The 18,464-nt window shown below is 52.1% G+C and overlaps 1 protein-coding gene across 3 annotated transcripts in view; it reads left to right on the top strand.

Moving 5' to 3' along the window:
* Nisch (nischarin) overlaps window positions 1–15,754 on the top strand; it is a 36,220-nt gene extending 20,466 nt beyond the window's left edge. Inside the window, exons 12-22 of one of the 3 annotated variants that reach the window (XM_085828532.1) lie at window positions 1,191–1,304; window positions 1,593–1,701; window positions 5,737–5,864; window positions 6,754–6,803; window positions 8,852–10,234; window positions 11,658–12,214; window positions 12,245–12,432; window positions 12,940–13,096; window positions 13,485–13,613; window positions 14,081–14,242; window positions 14,501–15,754. In XM_085828532.1, coding sequence (XP_085684658.1) covers window positions 1,191–1,304; window positions 1,593–1,701; window positions 5,737–5,864; window positions 6,754–6,803; window positions 8,852–10,234; window positions 11,658–12,214; window positions 12,245–12,432; window positions 12,940–13,096; window positions 13,485–13,613; window positions 14,081–14,242; window positions 14,501–15,111 — 3,588 coding nt within the window. In that variant the 3' untranslated portion in view covers window positions 15,112–15,754. Of the gene's footprint in view, window positions 1–1,190; window positions 1,305–1,592; window positions 1,702–2,245; window positions 3,371–5,736; window positions 5,865–6,753; window positions 6,804–8,851; window positions 10,235–11,657; window positions 12,433–12,939; window positions 13,097–13,484; window positions 13,614–14,080; window positions 14,243–14,500 lie in introns of those variants that run through there. The other 2 variants (XM_085828531.1, XM_021182481.3) reach the window with 2 other exon arrangements.
* Window positions 15,755–18,464: the final 2,710 nt, after the last annotated feature.

Below are 18,464 nucleotides of genomic sequence, written 5' to 3'. Positions count from 1 at the left end.
AAAACAACAGATAAAACTGATAAAACTAACATTGGATATTTTAGGTAAGGGGCCTAGACTAAGATGTCTAAAATTATATGTAGGATTTTTACTTAATTTATGTGAGATGCCTAAAATTATCAGTTGCTTAGGTCCTGACTACACTGGTCACTGGTGCATGACTACAAGTCTTGAGATTTTTTTTTTCTTTACTGGGTCAGTCGAGTCTATGTCTGCTGCCTACTGGCTCTGACTGGACAGGCACCACCATGCTAACCAAGTAGGTCCTTACCCAGGTGTGCTCCTTCCCCTCAGCCTCCAGTAGGCCTTGTTCCCATTCCCATTCTCTCACAGTCCTTAGAACCCATTTCCTTCAGATCCCAGGCCAGAAGACACCAAGAGTCTGTTGGCCTCTCTCTCCAGACTTCTCTGTCCCCACCAGGTGTCATTTTGTCCACATTGTCCCTAAGCCAGTTATTATAAGATGTCATCTCTTGCTGGAGATGATTGCTTATACCTGTAATTCAGGAACTCAGGAACCAAGGCAAGAGGGTTGTCCATGAGTTCAAGGCCAGCCTACTGACAAAGTGAGACTCTATCTCAAATGAATGAATGAGTGAATGAATGAATGAAAAGAAAAAGGAGAGAAAAAGAGAAAGCGGGAGACCGGAGGCGGGGGGCGGGGGGGGGGGAGCTGTTTTTCCTTTTGTGACTCCAGAGCTGGAAAGCCTTCCCAGCTCCATAGTGTCTGCACCTGTCTTGTGCTTTGGGGTGTCCTTCATGTGGCCATTCTGCCTGCATGCCAGCCCACAGCTCTCCCTGCTTACCCAGAATGGGACTCCTGCCTTCTTCCATTCAGTGTATCTTCCCCCTGTAGTCCCTTGTCCAGAAAGTTCTTTTCTTGTTCTTTGACAGTTCTGAGCTCTGTCTATAAGGGAACTCAGTACATTCACGCCCTTCTCTTGGTTCCCAAGAGGCTTCTGCACCTCTTAGTGGAGAGGGACTCCCTAAAGATCTATTAAGCAATGTGGGATCTTCATGGGCCATCTAAGGTGGTTCTGTTACTTATGTGGTGGTGAGGAGCCTCCCTTGTCCCCAGTATCCTCTTGGGGCCTGTAGGGCACTCAAACCCAGTCTTCAGCAGGATTCTACCATTCTCCCAATATGCTTTGCCAGTCTCCATACTGTAAGCTACTTTCTGGACTCTATAGATTTGTCTAGATGATGTCGCAACCACAGAGAAAGAGCTGGACACTGTGGAAGTGCTGAAGGCAATTCAGAAAGCCAAAGATGTCAAGTCCAAACTGAGCAACACTGAAAAGAAGGTGAGAATTTTAAGGATTCAACTAAGGATGGAGCTTTTCTTGGGGAAACTGAGCCATGCGATCCCTCGGGGATCTCTGAGCATTAGTGCCCGTACCCGGCCCCCTACCCCTGCCTGTGGAACCTTAGACTGGGTCCTCGGGAGTGCTATGGTGTAGTAATAATGGTGCTTTCTATGTGATTCCTTTAGTTGGGAGAACGGTGAGCTCTTCCTGCGAATCCCTGGCTGAGGCGGATCTGTTCTTCCTGCTCTTTCTTCCCCTCCTGGCTAACTCCATACTCTTCCTCAGGTTGGTGAGGACTTCCGGCTCCCAGCTGCACCCTGCATCAGACCCAGCGGCTCCCCTCCTGCAGCTCCCGCCTCAGCCTCCCTGCCTCAGCCGATCCACTCCAACCAAGGTAATCACAAGCAGGTCTTGCTCCCAGTGGAGCTGCTCAGCTCTGCCTGGATCGTAGGCAGGGCTGTGAGTGAGAGAAATGCTGGCACCTGCTTCCTGCAGGCTCAGGCACGGGGAGGGTGGCACTTTTTGCAGGCTGGCTCCTTGGGTGGCACGTGGCAGGGAGGTGCCTGGCCTGATTTCAGCACTGTTGTTTGCTTAGTGAGGACCCCCGTCCCTTATGTCACATCAGTTCCTGTAGGGTATCGGGTATTGGAGAGAACTAAGCAGACTCAGCTGTTGACTCAGAGGGATCCATTCCCCTGTGGCCATCATGGGCAGGTCAGCTTCTAGAAAGACGGGCCTTATTTAGAGCCCTTGACCCCTGTATACAGAGCTTTATTGTTGTGATGCCTCTGTGGCACTCAGGTATGGCCAAACCCCAAAATACTGCATTTATGGGACCAAGATGGGCTGCCTGTCCCCATGGACCTGTGGACAAACAGTCCTTTTCACCTGCCCATTGTCTGCGAGAATTTTCAAAGGGCTTTCACCTCTGAACCCAGGCATCCTCGGAGATGAGTGAGTGAACCAGGTGGCATGAGCGTGGCTGCCGGCCTGGCCCCGACGGAAGAGGGGCAGGTATGCCGTCCCAAGTGGAGCTGAGGCTCGGGACACAGGAAAGAACGCCACCCGCCCAGGCTCCTGGAGACGCAGAACTTGGTGTGAGGTCTTGGGAAACTAGTTTGGCCCTAGGTTTTAAGAGCCAGAAATATATTTCTACTCCTTAATCTGGTGACCCCACTGGAGGAAACTTCTCTAGAGAGGGCTAAGATACTGAGGAAAGTGAAGTTCTCCTCACTTGCAGCACCAAACTGTGGTATGCACACCAGGAGGGCAGGGAAAGGCAGCTACGTCCCAGAACCCTCTACAGCAGTGCTGTGAGGGAGAGAAGACTGAGCTGCAGAAACACAGCACTTGGCTTATGTTGAGGCAAAAGCCCAGAGCACCACAGCCTGAAGCCACAGCTGTGATGTACAGAAGAGAAGTCATGAAAGCAGAACGGTAGAGCTAGGTGACAGCACATTTACCCATTAGCTTTGTCAAACTTTTAACGAAAGTTTTGATTTATTTTTTGTTTTGTTTTCATAAAAGAGGAAGAAAGTTTGAGTCTGTGAGGAAGTTTCCCTGATCTCTCTTCAGCTCCCCACAGTATTAATGATACTACATAGAAAGCATGCAGCCATAGACTTCTGGGGACAAGGCAGTCGGTCCAGGATGAAGCCTGTTCTACCATTTGTTGAATTAGTGCGTGTGTGTGTGTGTGTGTGTGTGTGTGTGTGTGTGTGTGTGTGCGTGCGTGAGTGCATGGGTGCTGTGTGCATGCATGGATGCATGGGTGCTGTGTGCATGCATGGACAAGCAAGTGAAGAGCAAGTTTACCAAGAGCAGGTCTAGGCTAGGCAGGAGGAATGGGTGTCTCCTCCAGGCCACAGCTGCCAGCAGCCACTGTACCTTGTGGTATTGAAGTCTCTGCAGCAGCCTGGGGCAAGCCTCATCTACCCCTTCCTTGCTGCCCTTTCACCCCTGGGTGCTTTGTAGCCTGCCCTTCCCCTGCCCCCAAGTCATTGGGCACTGAGAGATGTTGTCCCATAGCTACCCCTCTTGTAAATAAAACTATAGTGGATGTCTGTGTGTGCACATCTTTTTCCTTTGGGCGAGAAATGACAAAGGTCAGACCCCTGTCTGAGGACTCCTGGTGTCCCCTATCCCATCTGCTGAGTGGCCCTTTCTAACCACTTGTTTATACAGGCCATGGTCCAGGAAGGAAGTGGACAGATTGTCCTGTCTGCATTTCCTCATGCCCAAACAAGGCTGGGGGTGGGGTGGGTGAGGGAGGTAGTGGCAAGAAAATACTGATTTTTTTTTTCTTCCCTCACAAATGTGAGGCACCCACATGTATGTGTATTTGGCCATGTGTTACTGGAGCTGGCCTGGGTGCACAGAAATTTTTCTGTGCAGGGTAGGTGTGTTACTCACCATTCAAGGCCTGCCTGAGGTGGGTGCTGCTGGGGAACCCCAGTCCTCTGGTCATCTCAGCCATGAGAGCAGTGGAAGATTGACAGGGTCAGTGTCCAAAGTGCCAGAGTTCATTCCCCAGCCCTGTCTGGGGGCTGAGAGAAGGCTGTGCTGTAGACGTGATTAGACACAGGCAGCTGAGTTCCTGGCCCTGAGATCCTAAGCAACTTGTAGCCTCTTGGAAGCTGTTTTCTCAACCACAGAGTGGATACATCCTAACTTCATCGATTCTAAGATGCACACATTCCACCCTGTGACTTCTCTGAAATTGAGATGCGTCTTTCAGTCAGTGGCGTCCCCTAGTTGCTGTCAGCCAGCTGGTAATCGTGATGGAGCCGTGGGAATACCTTCTGTGGACATCGGCTATGACCAGGATGGCACCTTATCCACACACCTTAGATTTGATGAAATGTGGTAAATAACGAGAGGTGCGCGTGAGCTGATGGTGGGGAAGCGCTTGGCACTGCCGAGGCTAAGCAGGATTAGTCGGTAGGGGCTGCTTCCTGTAGCCTGAGTTGGGGTTTCAGGACAGTCCCTCCAAGAACGTGGAGCCACTTGGGGACACAGGCTGTGTGCCTATGGAAGAACGAGGTAGAACAGTTTGGGGTACTTTTAGGACTGCAGCAGAGTGGTATCAGAGATGAATCTTGAAAGCTGGGTTGGGTTAAGACTTTTCAGCAGCAAGGGCGAGCGACATCCGCAGAGCCTGGGACGCTTCGTGCATGTCTGTGCTTACCGCCTTCCTGCCCCGCAGCCTCTGCCGCTTCGTGGGATATTCGGGTTTGAGCAGAGAACCTGCACCTTGGGAGTTGTCCTGTTGTAGGTAGCAGTCCAGCTGAACGGGATACCTGGGGGGCTCTTGGGAGTACAGTCATTTAATTGGGCCATGGTGGCTGTTGAGTAACAAAGCCAGTCTGTGGAGGCATGGCTCTTCTAGACCAGCTAGCAGCAGTTTGAAACGCGTTGGTTGTTGTTTTTGCTGTTTGTTGTTGTTTTTTAAGTCAGGAGTGGGGGTGGGGGAAGAGCTTCCCCTTTAACCAGTGGCAAACTGGAATGCAGTAATGGCTCCAGACGGGCTATTCATAAAATCCCTTAGTGTAGCTTAAATAACCAGTGCATTTTAAGGAAAGTAGGCAGTAGTACAGGGCAGTCAGCAGGGCACCCTGGGAAAGCAGCCCTGTGGATTCAATACTAGCTGTGCTCAGCACTGAAGGAATCAGATCTGCAAAGCCGGGCTTCCTGGCGAAGGGGCCTGCACTTGGAACTTGTGAGCCCTGCAGAGGTACCAGATGAGAACACAGGGTCACTTGTAGCCCTTTCTTTGGACAGTGTTCCAATATGCCCAAGGATATCAATAAATAAATCACCACAGTGCTTTTCTGACAGGTAGACCAGCCTGTCCCTAGTACCCACCTCTTCCTGGTTAGGCTGGGCCAGGCTGTGTGGTCTAACCTTGCCACAGTAAGAGAAAAAGCAGTCTCCTGTTTCAGTTTGTCTTTCTTTGTGCAGCATTGTTTTCTGTGTTATCCCTGTTGGTCCTCCTTCTGTGGAATGTCTGTCCATAGTCTTTTCATTCTCTTACAGTTCTCAAGCAGCTCACTTTGAGAACTAGAAGAGCTTTGTAATCTGTAAGAGCTCCTTATAGATTGGCATATAGATCTTTGTTTATATTGCAGACACTTTGTTCTCTGTGCATTTTCCTGTCTTTGGAATGTACCTCTGGAGGTTTGGTCTTTATGGCTCCCCTCCCTGCTTGTAGCCTCTCCCTACCGCACACTAGAGAGCAGCCACTGGGTCCATCTGAGGGGCAAAGCATCTTACTGAGGAGTTACTTAATTACTGCATCTCTTTTTTGTGACCCATATGATGATTTGGGGGTCTGGCTAGTGCCTGGCCGTGCCCTGAGCCCAAGGCCTAGCCTCTTCTTGAACAGCTGCTCTCCCTGCCCACCCCATCTCTGCCCACCCCATCTCTGCAGGTATCATGTTTGTACAGGAAGAGGCCCTGGCCAGCAGCCTCTCATCCACGGATAGTCTGCCACCCGAGGACCACCGGCCCATTGCCCGAGCCTGCTCTGACTCCTTGGAATCTATCCCTTCAGGACAGGTAATGCCCTCATGTGCTCCTGGGGACTCTTTCCTCGGTCATGCTGCTGCTGTCTGACTTTGTGCACACTGAGATATGGCCTGGTAGGGGTGTGGCACATGTGGCAAGGACTTCTGGGTACTTTGTGTGTCGTGTAGTCTTTCTCTTGGTTGTGTCTCTAGTTGGGTCATAGACCAAGTGCTTAAGGGTTTGAGTTTGGCTGCCTCTCCCCCATGGGAGCAGGCAGTACTTTCTCTTGGGCTCTGAGGGCAAGGGAAGGTGGGCATTCTTTGGGCAAACATAAGCTGGATGTCCAAGGGGAATCTTCCCTAATGCCTAGCACCACAGAGGCCACTCAGTCCCTTCCCACATGTCACCATGGTGGTCTGAACAGTGTGACTCTAGCTCTTCTTGGTAGTTGTTGTCTAGGTTTTTGGGACTCATTTCTGTGTCCCTTGAAAAGAGAGATGGAAACTGAGTGCCTGTTGCTGTGTGCTTGATGCCTGGGCCTTTCTGCTCCATGATTCTGCACAGCTAGGGTCATGGTCATGTGATGCTAAGACCGTTTGCAGAGGCTTTGCCTGTCCTACCTCCTAAAGACTGGCACCTTAAGGAGAGTAAGGTCCTTGACCTAGTCTTAACCTGGTATGCAGGAAGCACTGGGGCCTTGCCAGAAACAGTTTCCATCATGTGCACTGCTGCCTGCCTGGGGCCAGACCCAAACAAAGCACCTGATGCCAGACATCCATGGAAACAGGCTCTGGTCAGGTCAGACAGGTGGGAAGGCAGCAAGTTCCTGAGCTCGCCCAGAGTGGAGTATGGAGGTGACAAGGCAGCTGAGGGCCAGCACCCAGTGACTGCCGAGGAACAGCCACAGCGGCTGTGGGTTCACGCTTCTCTCCTCTGGCAGGTGGCCTCTGATGATCTGAGGGATGTGCCAGGAGCTGTTGGCGGCGTGAGGTAAGGAAGAGGGGAGAGCCAGCGGGGCCAGCTGCACAGCTGTGTTCACGGCTGCAGACTGAGCAGTGTAGCCTGCTCACAGAAGTCTCTCTATCAGGGGCAGTTGAGATGAGCTCCATCTGGTTCTCCTCAGCTGCCTAATTGACATTATTTTACATTAGAAGTTGCCAAGTCAAAGCCAGGGTGGGTCTTGTCTGGGTTGTACTGGGAGCTAATGATACCAGTTCTCTGTTTGTTTGTGGGGTTTTGTTTTTTTGAAACTGGGTCTCATTTAGCCCGAACTGGCCTGGATCTTACCCTGCAGCTTAGGCTGGCCTCAAATTCATGGCATCCCTCCTCCCTCAGCCTCCTTAGAGACAGGCTTACAGCAGTCAGCCACCCCACCTGCTTTTATTATTACTGTTTGTTTGTTTGTTTGTTTGTTTTTGTCTTTGAGACGGGGCCTTTGTGTAGCCCTGACTGTCCTGGAACTTGTTTTATAGACCAGGATGGCTTTGAATTCGAAAGATTGGCCTGCCTCTGCCTCCTATTGGCAGTGATTAAAGGTGTAAGCCATTATGCCTGGCTCCTGCTGCTTTTTTTTTTTTTTTTTTTTTTTTTTGGTTTTTCAAGACAGGGTTTCTCTGTGTAGCCCTGGCTGTCCTGGCACTCACTTTGTAGACCAGGCTGGCCTCGAACTCAGAAATCCGCCTGCCTCTGCCTCCCGAGTGCTGGGATTAAAGGTGTGCGTGCGCCACTACGCCCGGCTGATGCTGCTTTTTGTTGTTATTAGATTTGTTTCTTTTTCTGGGTGCGGTGGTGCACTTCTTTAATCCCAGCCCTCAAGAGGCAAAAGCAAACACATCTTTATAGGTTCGAGGATAGCCTCATATACACTGGAAGTTCCAGAGCAGCTAACACTACAGAAAGAGATCCTGTCTCAAAACAAACAAGCAAAATTCTGTTTATTTCATTTTAAGTGTATGAGTGTTTGCCTGCATGTATATATGTGTGTACAACATGTATGCTTGGCGCCTCTGGAGGCCAAGACAGGGCATCTCAACTCCTGTAACTGGAGTTACAGATGGTTGTTAGGTACTGTGTGGGTGTGGGAGACAAACCTAGATTCTCTGCAAGAACTCTGAGTACCCTTAGCTGCTGAGCCATCTGTTAAGCCTTTGGTTATTATATGCCTAAATGATTGTTTATACAAAATTACATGGGTAGAGTCAGCACACACATCATGAAATATTAGCTCCTTGGCCCTTTGCAGAAGTCTATTTTTATTTATTTGTTTATTTGTATGCTTAATTTTTTTTGTTTTGTTTTTTGTGGGGTTTTTGTTGTTGAGACAGGGTTTCTCCATGTAGTCCTGGAACTCACTCTGTAGACCAGGCTGGCCTCAATCTCAGAGATCTGCTTCCTTCCCTCCCGAGTGCTAGAATTAAAGTTAGCATGCACCGCCACCGCCTGGCTTGATTGATTGATGAGTGACTTTTGGGGCCAGATCTCTATATAGCCCTGGCTGGCTCAGGACCCACTATGTAGACAGGCTGGCTTCAAAACCAAGAGAGATCCACCTGCCTCTGCCTCCCTGTTCTGAAATTAAAGGCTTGCTCTACCATGCCTGGCTATAAAAGCGTATTTCTAATTCTTGTTTATGGGAGGGTTGTAGAGGCCAAGAGGGGCTGAAATTTAAATGAAAAGGTCCTAGGACCCATCCAACTTTATTTACTTCCCTGGAAAACCAGGCTGTCAGTAGAAGTAGCCTTTTTCAACAATGTGATTCACACCCTGTAGCACTTGATTGCCTCTGACACCTGGCAGCATCTGAATGACAGAAGTCTGCATAGCACTTTGGTTGTGGCAGCCAGCGTGGTTTGGGCAGGGTGTGCTGCGCAGTATGTGGATGCATGGACTCATCCTAATGGCAGCCACTTGACAGGCTCAGCTGTATGAGAGGCTCAGGAGACCCAGGGATCGTCTCCCTAGGGTTAGGGGACTACATACGACAGCAGACTAGGGGGTAGAATGCCCCTGGGTCCCTGACCCAGTCTCTTCTTGCACAGCCCAGATCATGCAGAGCCAGAGGTTCAAGTGGTGCCTGGGTCCGGCCAGATCATCTTCCTGCCCTTCACTTGCATTGGCTACACAGCCACCAACCAGGACTTTATCCAGCGCCTCAGCACACTGATCCGCCAGGCCATTGAACGGCAGCTCCCTGCCTGGATTGAGGCTGCCAACCAGCGCGAGGAAGCCCACGGTGAGCAGGGCGAGGAGGAGGAAGAGGAAGAGGAAGAGGAGGATGTTGCTGAGAACCGCTACTTTGAAATGGGACCCCCAGACGCAGAGGAAGAGGAGGGGAGTGGCCAGGGAGAAGAGGATGAGGAAGACGAGGACGAGGAGGCAGAAGAGGAGCGTCTGGCTCTGGAGTGGGCCCTGGGCGCCGATGAGGACTTCCTGCTGGAGCACATCCGCATCCTCAAGGTGCTCTGGTGCTTCCTGATCCACGTGCAAGGCAGCATCCGCCAATTTGCTGCCTGCCTTGTGCTCACTGACTTCGGCATCGCAGTCTTTGAGATCCCACACCAAGAGTCGCGAGGCAGCAGCCAGCACATCCTCTCATCCCTGCGTTTTGTCTTCTGCTTCCCACATGGCGACCTCACGGAGTTTGGCTTCCTCATGCCCGAGCTGTGTCTGGTTCTCAAGGTGCGGCACAGTGAGAACACGCTCTTCATCATCTCGGATGCTGCCAACTTACACGAGTTCCATGCTGATCTACGCTCCTGCTTTGCACCACAGCACATGGCCATGCTGTGCAGCCCCATCCTCTATGGTAGCCACACCACCCTGCAGGAGTTCTTGCGCCAGCTGCTCACCTTCTACAAGGTGGCCGGGGGCTCTCAGGAGCGCAGCCAGGGCTGCTTCCCTGTCTACCTGGTCTACAGTGACAAGCGCATGGTCCAGACCCCTGCCGGGGACTACTCAGGCAATATCGAATGGGCCAGCTGCACGCTGTGCTCAGCGGTGCGGCGCTCCTGCTGCGCGCCCTCGGAAGCCGTCAAGTCCGCTGCCATCCCCTACTGGCTGCTGCTCACGTCCCAGCATCTCAACGTCATCAAGGCTGACTTCAACCCCATGCCCAATCGAGGCACCCACAACTGCCGCAACCGCAACAGCTTCAAGCTTAGCCGCGTCCCGCTCTCTACCGTGCTGCTAGACCCCACTCGCAGCTGCACCCAGCCACGGGGTGCCTTCGCTGATGGCCATGTGCTCGAGCTGCTCGTGGGCTACCGCTTCGTTACCGCCATCTTTGTGCTGCCCCATGAGAAATTCCACTTCCTGCGAGTCTACAATCAGCTACGCGCCTCACTGCAGGACCTGAAGACTGTGGTCATCTCCAAGAATCCTTCAGCTAGGCCAAGAAACCAGCCTGCCAAGAGCAGGGCCAGGTGAGACGAGTGCAGACTATTGGGACCTGGGGTGTGGGGTTGGCTTGGGTATGGTCTCTGGGCCTTCGTGCTCTGTAGGACTCTCTCTTTACCTTCCCTCTCCCACTTCTCTGAGCCTTTGCCTCCATGAACTTAGTGCTAAGTGCTCCAGATCTCTAGAGCCTTAAAAGCAGCCCAGGAAAGCTGTTCCGTGCAGGACGGGTTAAGGGAGCCAGCCCTGTCTTGCCAGTGGAGGACATCACCTTGTCCCCTGGCCCTTCCACTGACCTCTCATGTGTACAAGTGGGGTTTCTGGATGTCATCTTTCTCCTCCACCAGGCGACTCATCCAGTGGCTGGCTCTGTCAGCTCGGGAGTGTTCCAGGGCCCCCATTCCTAAGACTCCCTCTCAGACTTTTTTTTTTCTTTTCTTCCTATCACAAAGTTCTTGTCAGGAAGGACTGAGTTATGTCTAGCTTGGAATTCCCTCACAAAGAACCTTCTGAAGACCAGAGTGTATGGGTAGGCCATCCTTTCTTCAGCAGAGACTGAGGTAGCAGGAAGGGACTGGCAGCTTTAGCCTGTTCTCACTCTCCCTCCTCTTGGAGGGCCCCTGCTCTCTCTTGCTGGATTCCCCACCTGTGGAGGAGAGGATCTAACAGTTCAGATTCTCTATGCTGGCAAAATGCTGAGACCCTATCCTCCCCACTGGGTCTCTCCTCTCCTCTCAGTCAGTCCCCAGCTGATGACTCAAAGGGCTTTCAACTCTTACAGCTGAATCCAGGGCCCCTCTTATACCTGCACAGAGGAGGCTGCCCCCTACCTCCCCTTGCCATGTGAGGTTTAGGTGGCTTGCACCTTGTCCTTCTTCCAAGCTACCACAAACCTAGCTTGCTCCTGGGACTGCTGCAGAAACCAGGCCCGTAAAGATGTATCAACACACCTGTGACAGCAGGAGAGTAGCCTGGCAGCTTCATGGGGTATTTGGACAAATGCAGGGTGACAGCCCTAGGGAGTCCAGCAGTTGGACTGGATCTGCTGGAGAGAGCAGCATCCAGAGGACCCCACCCTTCATCAGTGTGGCCCCGTGGGCTGAATGCTGGGAACTCCCAGCCCCCATGAGATTTAGCTTTTGAGCATTAATTATGACTGAGATAGAGCAGGACACCCCAGCAGGGCCGTGTGCAGTGGTGGCTGAGTAGGCGAAGTGCCAGGGCCACCTAAAGATACCCCAAAACAAACTGAAGACCATGTTGAATCCTGGTTCTTGCCTCTGCTTGCATATACACACCCAGACCCTTTCCCTGTTCTGTGTGGTAGATCACCCAGTGACCCCAAGAGCAGCACTGACTTTACAGGTGTCCACCACACTCTGATGTTGTACAAATGACTTTCTATGGGCACACATGTTCACTTGGCATTTCTTGGGTCTCTGGGAGATGTAGTGCTGAGCAGCGGCTGCAGGAGACCCCAGCAGACGCTCCCGCTCCAGTTCCGGCTCCAGCTGCAGTCCCACCAACAGCTTCAGCTCCAGCCCCCGCAGAGGCCTTGGCTCCAGGTCTGGCTCCTGTACAGGCCCCAGGAGAGGACCGAGGTCTAACTTCAGCAGAGGCTCCAGCCGCAGCAGAGGCTCCAGCCGCAGCAGAGGCTCCAGCTCCAACAGAGGCTCCAGCTCCAGCAGAGGCTTCAGCCGCAGCAGAGGCTTCAGCCGCAGCAGAGGCTTCAGCCGCAGCAGAGGCTTCAGCCGCAGCAGAGGCTCCAGCCGCAGCAGAGGCTCCAGCCGCAGCAGAGGCTCCAGCCGCAGCAGAGGCTCCAGCCGCAGCAGAGGCTCCAGCTCCAACAGAGGCTCCAGCTCCAACAGAGGCTCCAGCCCCTACAGAGGCTCCAGCTCCAAACCAGGCTCCCGCTCCAGCAAGGGGTCCCACTCCAGCAAGGGGTCCTACTCCAGCAGAGGGTCCCACTCCAGCAGGGGCTCCAGCAAGGAGTCCCGCTCCAGCAGGGGCTCCAGCAAGGAGTCCCGCTCCAGCAGGGGGTCCTGCTCCAGCAGAGGCCCTGGCACAAGCAGAAGTCCCTGCCCAGTACCCAAGTGAGCGCCTAATCCAGTCTACATCTGAAGAGAATCAGATCCCTTCTCACTTGCCAGTGTGCCCATCACTCCAGCACATTGCCCGTCTTCGGGGGAGAGCCATCATTGACCTCTTCCACAACAGCATTGCTGAGGTATTGGCCCAGGTGCTGGTCTCCCTGGCTGGCACTTGTGTGGTTAGAGATGTGGGCTCTGCTGTGGTACCAGTCAGTCCTGAGGGTGGGTATAGTTTGTGTTGGGGCATCGTCATGGACCAGATTCTCTTGACATAATGTGGTTTTGAGCTCCATCTGCTCACAGGATGGAGGATCTGGGTCAAGAGGTCTGCCACTTAGCTAGTGTGCCTTCCATCATACCTGACTATGGCTCCCTGGTCCAGGTATAGATCCCCGTGCGTACCCCCTTTTCTCCCCTCTTCTCTGCTCTGAGTTTATTTGAAAAATGAGATGAACTTTGTCTCTCCTCATCCAAGGCCATGAGCAGTTCCTAGAACACAGGGATCACCACATTAGCCAGACTCAGAAAGGGAGGGAGGGATGTGCTGCCTGGAGTCTTCACTTAAGTGTGGTCCAGGAGGAAGGGGGTGTGGCCTGCCCCACTCTCCTCGCCTGCAGGCTCCCACATAACCCCTCTGTGCCCAGGTTGAAAATGAGGAGCTGAGGCACCTCCTGTGGTCATCAGTGGTGTTCTACCAGACCCCGGGGCTGGAAGTGACCGCCTGTGTGCTGCTCTCTAGCAAGGCTGTGTACTTCATACTGCATGATGGTCTCCGCCGCTACTTCTCTGAACCACTGCAGGGTAGGTCCTCCAGCCTGGCCGCTCTCGGGTCAGGGGCAGGTTAAGACTTGGGTAGAAGCTCTGGACTCAGAGTCCCTGATCTGAGAAAAGGGTAACAGCAGCCCTTCCCTCTTAGAACACACAGAGACCTAAGGCTAAACGTGCATGTGCCATGCTAGGGAATGCTTGGGAACTGGCTGGCACATGCAGGGATTTGGCAGCCTCTGCCCTTTGGATCTCAGTAGGAACCTCATCCAGTGACCTGGTGACTCCACCGAGCTAAGCAAGATGAGACTCATCCCCACTCCCAGTATCATACAGTCCTCCATGTGTGCAGGTGGTGCTGGCTCCTTGCCAGGCAACATTCCTGTCGTACATGTTTAACCTTAGCCTCTTCTGTCCATCACAGATTTCTGGCACCAGAAAAACACCGACTATAACAACAGTCCTTTCCACGTCTCTCAGTGCTTTGTGTTGAAGCTCAGTGACCTGCAGTCAGTCAACGTCGGCCTTTTTGACCAGTACTTCCGGCTGACGGGTGAGTGACATGATGTTTTGCCCCAGTTTGGGTGAAGGCCAGTGTCACCAGTGGCCTTCCACCTCGCACATGTAGGTACACTATCATGTGACACATATATCTCCACTTACAAGCCAGCCACTCGGGTAGGAGGAAGCGGCTTCGGGAACTGCTGAGATGGCAGTACTCCCTCCCGCCCCATGGTTTGTAGCAGGAGCTGGGTGTACAGGGACCAGCAGAGCGGGCCCTGAACTTAGGGGCAGGATGTTTCTGACTCATACTTCCTGAAAGGAGAAAGCTAAGCCCTTTCCCTAATGCCTCTATTCCCTTCCAGAAAAATGTCTCAGCCCTTCCTGCCTGAGATAGGGTCATCTCCCCAGGCCCCATGATGCCCTCCCACATAGACCCTGTGGGTCCTGGTTTTCTGTCGGGGCCTTGCAGGGACGGGAATGGTGGCCTGTACCTGTGACCAGCCCCTTCTTGTGCAGGCTCCTCCCCGACGCAGGTGGTCACGTGCTTGACTCGCGACAGCTACCTGACACACTGCTTCCTCCAGCATCTGATGCTTGTGCTGTCCTCCCTGGAGCGCACACCCTCGCCTGAGCCTGTTGACAAGGACTTCTACTCAGAATTTGGGGACAAGAATACAGGTACCCTGTCCATCCCCAGAACCCTCACTGCCTCTGTCCCCACCTTTCCCTTGTCTCTGCCTAACTGACCAGGCTTTATGGGTCGTTTTCCATGGCAGAGGTTCCATCCCAGCAGTCCCCAGGCAGCCAGCAGACCTCTCTCAGTCCTGGGTTCTAGCTTGAAGCACCCTGGACTACTCTCATTATGTGGGGCTGCTGTTGCTTTTGACTGCACCACAGGCCACCTCAGGCCACAGCCTGGTGTCTCTCATCCTGCAGGGAAAATGGAAAACTATGAGCTGATCCATTCCAGCCGCGTCAAGTTCACCTACCCCAGTGAGGAAGAGGTCGGGGACCTGACCTACATTGTCGCACAGAAGATGGCTGTTCCTGCAAAGAATCCAGCCCTCAGCATCTTACTGTACATCCAGGCCTTCCAGGTGATCACACCACACCTTGGGCGGGGCAGGGGCCCACTGCGCCCTAAGACACTGCTCCTGACCAGCGCCGAGATCTTCCTCCTGGATGAGGACTACATCCACTATCCATTGCCTGAATTTGCCAAAGAGCCACCGCAGAGGGACAGATACCGGCTAGACGATGGCCGCCGGGTCCGGGATTTGGACCGGGTGCTCATGGGCTACTATCCCTACCCACAGGCCCTCACTCTTGTTTTTGATGACACACAGGGTCACGACCTCATGGGGAGTGTCACCCTGGACCACTTTGGGGAGATGCCAGGTGGTCCTGGCAGGGTTGGCCAGGGCCGAGAGGTACAGTGGCAGGTGTTTGTCCCCAGTGCCGAGAGCCGAGAAAAGCTCATCTCACTGCTCGCACGACAGTGGGAAGCTCTTTGTGGCAGGGAGCTGCCTGTGGAGCTCACTGGCTAGTGCACGCCATAGCAGCCCTGGCCTCCTGCCATGCCCAGCCTAGCCTGGTGCCCATGTGGGCAGGGAAGCGGGCCTTCTGCGTTCTTTTTAAGGTCTTTCTCCTCTCCCTTGGTTCCTACATTGATTGCCCGTGGCCCCCACACATGTGACCAGCTCCCACAGAGACTGTGAACATGTGTGATCAGTTAATCCTTCCTAACGCTGGGAAGACATATGCCAGCCCCACCAGAGCGTCCTTGTGCTGTTAGCGTCCCTTGTGTCGCCTGCCTCTGAAGTGGCATGGTCAGACGCGCCAGCATTGTTTTGTCTGTGATTGATGCTGTTGTTAGCGTGGCGCTGTGGACCTGATAACCCCCATGTCCTTTTCTGAAATGTTAAGTCCAGTCCTTCATTGCTGTTTGCTGTCATTGTGGGCGTGCCGCTGCTAATTACAAAGCTGGTAGCAGAGTACACAGGCAAGCTCCCACGTTGTAGGCTTTTCCAAAATGGAGGTCTCCTCAAGTCCAGAGCAGAGGAGGCGCTATGGGGAGTTCCCAGGTCATGGGTCCAAGAGGAGCCAGTACAGGGGACCTAGAGCTGCCAGCACCAAGTATAATTCCTGTTGCCTACATTCTCTATTCTAATAAAATGGAGTTTGACACAACCTGAGTCTTCAAGGTTATAGAGAACTGGGGTCCCAAAAGGGTTTCAACCAAAGGCATGGTCAGCACGGGGAGATTGGAGACAAGAAGAGAGAGAAGGAGGGGAAGGTGGGAGGGTCCCCAGAGCAGAGCCATGCTGAGCTGTGGTCAACCAGGGGTCTAGGTAAACAATAGACACCACCTTCAGCTGGACGTGGTGGCGCACGCCTTAGTTCCAGCACTCAGGAGCCAGACTCAGGTGGATCTCTGGGTTCAAGGCCAGCCTGAGTTTGTTCCAGGACAGCCAAGGCTACATCTGTCTCAAAACAAAACCAAAGAACAATTTTATTCCTTCCTTGCCTGTTCCACACCAGTGTCAGTCCAGATGGTACTCCTGTCCTTTCTCAGCTAACAGTACTCCAGGAGAGACAAAAATGAACTATTAAAGAGCAGTGCCGGAGCCCGGCGTGGTGGTGCACGCCTTTAATCCCAGCACTCGGGAGGCAGAGGCAGGCGGATTTCTGAGTTCGAGGTCAGCCTGGTCTACAAAGTGAGTGCCAGGACAGCCAGGGCTACACAGAGAAACCCTGTCTCGAAAAAACCAAAAAAAAAAAAAAGAGCAGTGCCAGCTGATTGCCAGTGCCAGAGGGGCTGAAATCAGGCCCTGGGCTGCCCCAAAGCCTGGTGTCAGGTCGAAAAAGTGCTCTGAACCTCGAGCGATTAGTGGAAAAAAACCCAGGCCGAGTTTATCTGAACAAAGAAAATCTACTTCTTTAATCAGGCAGCCCTGAGGACAGCAGCCAGAAAGACTAGCCAAGGCAGCATTTAGAGGAGACAGAAAGGACTTAGTTGGCCAGTTGATGACAAAGCCTGTTGCGTGTAACTGAAGCCCATGCTGCAGCCGAGATCCATGTGTCTGCTTTGTTAGGCACAGCGAGAGATTTTAGTCCAAACCAATTAGCTTCACCATCGGAGACCACACCTACCTGGGAGAAGGGAAGGGCACACAGAGTTATACCATATACCTATACCGTATACCTTTACCATATATATATATATATATATACCCCACATACCTATACCGTATACCTTTACCATATATATATATATATATACCCCACATACCTATACCGTATACCTTTACCATATATATATATATATATACCCCACATACCTATACCGTATACCTTTACCATATATATATATATATATATATATATACCCCAAATACCTATACCGTATACCTTTACCATATATATACCCCATATACCTATACTGTATACCTTTACCATATATATATACCCCATATACCTATACCGTATACCTTTACCATATATATATATATATACCCCAAATACCTATACCGTATACCTTTACCATATATATATATACCCCATATACCTATACCGTATACCTTTACCATATATATACCCACACCATATACCTATATCATATACCCTTGCAGTTAACTTACTGGAATTTAGAAAAGCCCCAGTTGGCCAAGAAGCAAAGTAGAAGGCCGGGCGTGGTGGCGTACGCCTTTAATCCCAGTACTTGGGAGGCAGGGGCAGGCAAATTTCTGAGTTCAAGGCCAGCCTGATCTACACAGAGAAACCCTGTCTCAAAAAAACAAAACAAAACAAAAAAAGCAAAACAAAGCAAAAAGAAGAAGCAAAGTAGAAAGGGAAAATGTATGGACATGTGGGGAGGAAAGAGTCCAGCAAAGGAGCAGAGGCTCTCCCTAAAGCTGTAGCCTGACTGTGAGATCCTCTCCCCAATAGGAGAGGGATCTTGTCTAGCCTGGTGGGAAAAGATGCACCTAATCTTGCAGAGACTTGAGGGCCCCATGCTCTCAGAGGAAAAGGGGGAGGGGTTGGGGAGGGATTCTGTGAGGACCAGCAGCATTTGAGATGTAAATAAATAGATATGGGCGGTGGTGATGCACATCTTTAATCACAGCACTCGGGAGGCAGAAGCAGGTGGATTTCTTCAGTTCAAGGCCAGCCTGGTCTACAGAGTGAGTTCCAGGACAGCCAAGGCTATACAGAGAAACCCTGTCTCGAAAAACAACAACAAACAAAACAACACTAACAACAGCAACAAGACCAGCAACAAAACCCTTAAGTCTTATTAAATGGTGACTGAGAGGTCTGCACACATGTTCTTGGGTGTGCTTTTTTTAAAAAAAAAACAAAAAAACACTATTTTTAATGAAACCTCGGTTTTATTTCATACCCGCCAGTCCTGAATTCTTTTCTGCTTTGAATCCATGAATCCTGGGTTTGCCTGAGTGGAGGTCCCTAAAAGATTAGGCTGTGCTCGGTGGCTCTACCCAGTCACTACAGACATCAAAGCCAAGTGAGGGATGTCACAGACACCCACCCACCCCAAGCATAGAGAGGACTGAAGTGCAATGGAACCTGGACTGTGGCTGCAGAGTTAGGGGTGGGCTCAGGAAGGCCATGAGGCTGGTAGGGGAGACCAGTCTGAGGGGCTAGCATGGTGTTTCCACCTCTACTGGTGTCTGACAGAAAGACTGAGGCAGCTGACCTGGGGGCCAGCCAGCCCAGGGGCTGTCCAACAGCCTCCTAGCCACCAGAACCCCGAACCTTCTGAATGAAAAAGCCAGCTTGACAGATGCAGGGGAAATTATTTATTGGTGTTTAAATTTGCTTTAGAATCTCCCGTAGACCCCAGGCAGGTGGCTAATGGTGGGTCTGGACCTCCAGACCA

The sequence above is a fragment of the Mus caroli genome, unplaced genomic scaffold (assembly GCF_978045245.1).
Source record: "Mus caroli unplaced genomic scaffold, Mus_caroli_1 scaffold_12, whole genome shotgun sequence".
Classification (NCBI taxonomy): domain Eukaryota; kingdom Metazoa; phylum Chordata; class Mammalia; order Rodentia; family Muridae; genus Mus; species Mus caroli.
Note: the sequence above shows the minus strand (reverse complement) of the source record. Positions and strands in the feature narration are given on the sequence as shown.